General features: G+C 43.1%; 2 protein-coding genes across 2 annotated transcripts; both read right to left on the bottom strand.

Moving 5' to 3' along the window:
- Positions 1–1,615: 1,615 nt before the first annotated feature.
- Positions 1,616–3,523, bottom strand: LOC129757935 (uncharacterized). The gene has a single exon (XM_055755342.1). The coding sequence runs from the start codon at positions 3,521–3,523 to the stop codon at positions 1,616–1,618; it is 1,908 nt and encodes a 635-aa protein (XP_055611317.1).
- Positions 3,524–4,227: 704 nt separating this feature from the next.
- Positions 4,228–6,057, bottom strand: LOC129757928 (uncharacterized). Its single transcript, XM_055755331.1, has one exon. The coding sequence runs from the start codon at positions 6,055–6,057 to the stop codon at positions 4,228–4,230; it is 1,830 nt and encodes a 609-aa protein (XP_055611306.1).
- Positions 6,058–6,124: the final 67 nt, after the last annotated feature.

The following is a 6,124-nucleotide window of genomic DNA, read 5'->3' as shown; positions in this document are numbered from 1 at the left end:
CATAGATCAGAGCTAAGAGGCCGCTTCCTCATGCTGCGCGCTCGAAATACAATGATGTACCTATGTACGCTTTACGTCTCGAAACCAGAAAAAAGATACCTATGGGTTTGCTCAGTATATTTCTGAGCAAATATCTTGCCGCGAAATGTTGCATATCGCCAAAAAGACAAACCGCGGAAAGACTCATACCGCAAAATATAATACCGCCAAACAAGACCATTTGCCAAATGGTAAACCGCCAAATCGGCCAAACCGCCCATTGCCATACCGCGTTTTAGGTCCTTTTGCCAAATGGTAAACCGCCAAAATAGCGTACCGCCAAACACTATACCGCTGATGTGAAAACCGCGGACAGAGGTACAACCCCATTTAAACATATATTTTCCTTCTTTCTAAAACAATCGTTTTCTTGATTAATTGGGTTATTGTTCAAAGGAATTTAATTTGCATTTTTTGCTCGAACAAATATAAAAAACGGCAAACTTTTTATTTTGGACATGATTTTGATAAAAATATGGATATTATTTAATTACCACTGCTTCCAAGGATGAGGATAGTGAACAAAAAGCTGCTTAAAAATGGTTAGTAAAAAACCTTCTCATACGTTTTTTCATTTCTTCAGTTCTAAAAAATATACCAACCTAAGCTACTCGGGAGCTGAAAGTGCTGCGTTAGACAGAATATTGGGCAAATACTTCAAACATTGTCTCAATATTCTAAATTCTGTTTCCATAAAGTTTCATATTCAATAAATTCTAATTGATGAGAATCTTTTGATTTCGATTTCAACCTTAAAGTGAACTCAAGCAAAGCGGAGTAAATCAACTAAATGGTGTTCAATAAATGAAACATATATATTATAGATATTAACGAGTGGATATTTTTAGAATTTTTTGATACATTATGTAAAGACCCGTAGAATTGAGTTAAAATTCTAAGGTTTGGTTCCGATAGAATTAAGCGGGACAATTCGAGTAAACGGAAAGGAAGGATATGTAAAAAAAACTAGGACATGTTTACGAAAGCGAGACGATTTACAACTCAAGATTTGATGCTTTTTTAAAGTCAAACAGCGAAGAAAAAATGGAAAATGGACGCCAAGTTTAACATGGTAAGACGCAGTTTACCGGGTCTGCTAGTGTGATATAAATGTAATGATGAATTGGTACTAATAAAGATATATTTAAAAAAAAAAACAATAATAATAAATGCGTTTCTTTTTCGTCATCGGTCGTTTGAATGCGATTGCTTGACTAGGTTATTATTTTAGCTTCAAATGACTGGGGAATGAATGAATGGCAAACGAAGTGACTGGTCGTTAAGGAACAGTCAATTGAGTTTGACGGACCAAGAGGCTTCACAGTCACAGCTTCACGCCTCATGACGATGACTTTTGCCAAGCCTGGTAGCGAGTATTGAATAACGAGTACCAAATATCGAGTATCCGTAGCGAGTAGCAGCAGCAGTTAGCGAGTAGCGAATAGCTTGTGACTTGTGAGTAAGAAGTCAGTTGTTAGTAGCGAGGAAGATATCCACTAACCACTACATGCCATCCACTAACAACATTCAGCGATCCCCTTAACATTATTCTTTTCAATTGCTACCATCGCAGAGTTCAAATTTCGGAATTCACCACGAAATCAACTGCGGCTCGTACCCTGTGCGATCTACTAGCCAACAATTCCACCGCAAAAACACTAACGGCGACCATCAGCATGAAAAACAACATCTGGAAGCATCCCTGCAGATGTTCCACGGTCATCACAATCGGCGCGTGATGCTTCGACACCCTTACTTTGTGAAAGCTGTGACCAACGTATTGATTCAACCAGGCGTCGAATATTCCTGCCGTCACAATCTGTCCAATTTCCGAATTGATCTGCGCCGGAAGGCAGGACTTTTTCGCAAAGTACAAACAAATCGGCTGCCGCAGTATTACATCGTCGGCAATGTACACTATACCCTGGAGGTAGTTTTTCTCGTTGAAATAGAGCGCATGTTCATTGGTGGTCAGGATTGCCACATTCTCCCGGTGCTGACTCTGGTTCCGGAAAGCTTCGTAGAACGAAGCCGAATCATCCTGGATGGTTTTGTATCGCTTGAGTATGAAAGGCATTGCAGCCACCGACGTTTTTGAAGCATTCGCCAGTAGATAGGTTAGCTTTGCTGCTTCTATTTTTTGGAGGGTGTTCAGGTGACTGAAGTTCTTCTGCTGTTGAAGGTACTCGAAGAGCGATCCTTGGTATAGCGATCGAATAATCAAACAATAGTACATCCACAGGAATAGAAGCGTACGAGCGAAATTCCTCGCCGGGGTACGGGTCATAGCACCTCCGAACAACACGTTGAAGACGTTCAAGGTCGGCATTTGAATCCCGTAGCCGTAAACGAAGCTTCGTGCTGAACGACTGACGTACCGCATGATGAAAATGATTGATACTCCAATTATCAGGTAAGCGCTGAGCACAACCCATGTCAGGAAGGCGAAGGGACGGAAAAGTTTCTCGAATGCGGTATAAGAGCGACCTGGCGGTACGGTGAAGATCAATTTTACCGTGTAGTAGCTAGAGCTCTGCTTCAATACTGCGATTCGATCACCGTGCATCGAGAAGGCGCCAACCGTCATGTTGGCAACGCCATCAGCAACCAACTTTACTGCCCCCGATACAGCAGTTTGGTTCTTTATTGCCCCCCATTTGACTTCTCCCTTTAGTTGTATTACCTCCATAGTGAAATTCAGTTTTCTTGCAATCATATCCAGCATGTTTCCCTCAATTCCCGATAAGCTCTTCTTTCCAGTGATCGGATCATCGCTCACAATAATATAGGGTGGATAATGGAAGGTTGCCACCATCAGTCGACAGCCGTTGAAGTCTACGAGCTTCTTTGGGAACAAATCAACGGAATAGTCAAATACGCTACTAGCAAACCATCGCCGCAGAACAATGGGCTCGGTATTTTCACAGTAGTCTTCACGAAACGGAAAATAACTGTACAAAATTATCTCCTGTTGTTCACCGGGGGCATCCAAGTCACTCACAGCTACAACGACATTCAATATTTGAAAGTTCCAAAGGTCATCAAATATTTGGAGCAAAACACTACGTTCAACAATTCCGTGCGAACAAATCACCACCAAGTACTGACCGCTGTACTCGTACCTCATTGGGCTCAGCTGATCCAAAATGATCCGCAGTTCGGCGTAATTGTTCACGAAAAACATATTATAGTAATACGGTCGTCTCGGTCGGCTGTTGCGGGTGTTGAAGGCAAAGGCAATATCCTGGGACATTGACCCCATAACTTGGTTCAGCACTTCCGATTTGGGCAGCGAAATTCCCTCCTCATTGTCGGCTAGCGAAATACGGGTAGCCGAATGGTTCGAAATGTAGTACCGATCCAGGATGGCCACCAATGAGGAACTGTACTGGATGACGGCCGTATTTTGGGGATTTGGGAAGCGAAGGCTATTACCACAAGTGGCGGCTGTGAGTATTGCCATGACTGGAATAGTTAGTGCCATTGCGGTGGTTCAGAAGGTTTGGCTTTCTTATTTTATAGGAGGCTTCGAAAAGCAAAGTCATCGCTTTTAATTGGTTTATTTGATAACAGTGAAGTTCAACTTTTTAGAAAAAGGCAGATTGCGATTTCTTTCGATTGATACAGATGGTTTAACATTTTCTAGTTTTCTAGAGCAACTCTGCTTGCTGTAGGAGGTACAGAACGTGATACCAAAAAAAAGTTAAGACTGTATTAGATTGATGTGCAAAGTAAATCTTTGCAAAAATCGGATAACGATTGAGGTCGAATGCCCAAGAAGAGTCTAAATACGTGTATGCATCAGTGAAGAACGATAAACGACAAACCAAAATGATGAAAAATTAAATTTTGGAAATTTTGAGCGGCTTTATCGGTGAGTGTTATAGATTTGAAGTGATAGACGGATAGTTCATAGGAAGAAAGTTACTAAGGTGTTAAAAAGAGCAAAGAGCATTTTTTTAAAAAGAAGCTTGACCGCATACTGAAATTTTTGTCCCTTACCAATTCTTCTTCGATACAGTTGATTCTCTTCAAATCTATAATACTCACCGATAGAGCCGCTCAAAATGTCCAAAAACAAATTCACGTTGATTTCCCCCCTTCAAAAGAAAAATTTAATTAAAAAACAACCAATATAAACAACATCCTATCCAAAAATCCTTCTTTATTAATATTTAAAAAAAAATACTAACGAGAAGTCACCCAACCCTGTAGTCTTCTGAGCTGCTTCGACAACATCTCCAACACAAAAACTACCGAAGCCAGGGCCAGGCCAGCGAACAGCAAATCGAACGTTCCCATCAGATGCCAAACGGTCAGTTTTTGGTGACCCCGGTTGACGGGTTTCTTCAGCTTCCTCGGGGCGTATCTCTCCATCCAATATTGGATCATGCCCGTTGAGCTCAGAGCGACCAGGGCCCGATTGAACGGTACCCGCAGAAACGAATCCTTCCTCATGTAGACCGTTATGGTGTAGGCGTAGAGGTGTTCCTGCAGCATGTGATATCGAAAGCCGTCCAGCTGGGACTGTCCGTTGTGGTTGTGATAGAGCACGTATTCATGCCACACCATCGTGGCTGCCTGGGATATTGTGCCATTGCGGATTGCATTGCGGATCGGTTCAACCTGATCGTCCCGGATCAGAACGATGCGTTTCTTAAGAGATGGCATATTGTCGAAGACGTACACCTGCGTCGAAGCTAGGTACAGCTTAGTGTTGGTGTTCAGCAGTTCGCTGATGGTATTGACGGGTCTTTTTCTTGCGTTGCTTTCCATTATGTTGAACAGCGATTGTTGATAGGCCGTACGAATTACCAGACTGTACAGAAGCCACATGGTTAGCATGTAGCGAGCAAAGTTCCGGCAGGGTAGCCAAGGTAGACTCCCACCGAGGAACGAGTTGATGAAATGCAAAAGCGGCGATTGATTCTCGGATCCTAGGATATAGTTGCGTATTTTTTCATCCAAACACTTCAACACTCCAACCAGCAATGAAGGCAACGCGAAGAGCACTGCTATAGCTAGCCACGTGTACAGCTCGAATGGCAACAGAAGCTTTTCCAGGGGTTCGTATTCCTCACCGTGCGAGGCTACAAACACCAAGGTTGAATGATGATAGATTCGAGAGGAGGTCATGTACTGATCCCGGACTAAGTTTTTACCAAAATATCCAATGGTGAAGTTGACCTCACCGCTGAGGACTTTATTCATAGCTCCCGTCGACGTTCCATTAGGATACAGTTTTCCCCAGCCAAAAACTCCTGGAACGGGAACAGCAATAACCGAGAAATTTAAAAACTTTGACAAAAACCTCATAACCCGAGCATCTATTCCGGTTGTCTCTACCGTTCCATTAGGTAATTCTTTGACAAACATAAAAGGTTCGGTTTTGAAAACAGCCACCTTCAACACGCATCCATGGAAGTTATCCGCCTTTGGAGGAAACATCAGTCGCGATTGATTCTCGTAGGCGTCATCCCGAAAAGTGTTCCACAACAGGCCTTCGGAAGTTTCACATGTGGTTTCAGTGAACGGAAAGTACGTAAATATATGAATTCCCCCACCATCCTTCAACAACACGTTACAATTTACGATGTACAGTTTCCAGAATTCGTCAAACACCAGCTGAATGTCCACTGCAATCTCCCTGGTAAATACAACCACGTAGAAGGCACTGTAGTCAAACAGCCACGGGTTGGTTCCTCTGATAACTCCCAAAAAAGACTGACCATCGTCCGCAAAGACAACGTTACAAACTCTCCGAGCTACACTCTTGTCGGTGATATTCGCTGCCTTGTCGATAGTCACCTGTCGATACTGCGGCAATTGTCCAAGCAGCTCATAAACCGCTTCCCAATTGAAGTACTCATCACCAGGTCCTTCGGATACTTCAACGATCGACACCCAGCTTTTACACTGCGGAACTGACCCCAGGTGGTCGACGATAACCCGACTCATCGAGTTATCTTCGACAGCAACGTTAGCCAAAGCAAACATCATCATCATGGAAGCGTTCATGGCTCAAAACCGGTGGCCTCTTCCAAGAGTCCAGCGAATTTGTATCGACAAACTTCGCGGTAGTTAC

This window comes from Uranotaenia lowii, chromosome 1 (assembly GCF_029784155.1).
Source record: "Uranotaenia lowii strain MFRU-FL chromosome 1, ASM2978415v1, whole genome shotgun sequence".
Lineage (NCBI taxonomy): Eukaryota > Metazoa > Arthropoda > Insecta > Diptera > Culicidae > Uranotaenia > Uranotaenia lowii.
Note: the sequence above shows the minus strand (reverse complement) of the source record. Positions and strands in the feature narration are given on the sequence as shown.

What these genes read in the sequence shown, in the direction of transcription:
- LOC129757928 (XM_055755331.1), bottom strand. Translation starts at nt 6,057, where the DNA reads ATGAACGCTTCCATGATGATGATGTTTGCTTTGGCTAACGTTGCTGTC.
- LOC129757935 (XM_055755342.1), bottom strand. Translation starts at nt 3,523, where the DNA reads ATGGCACTAACTATTCCAGTCATGGCAATACTCACAGCCGCCACTTGT.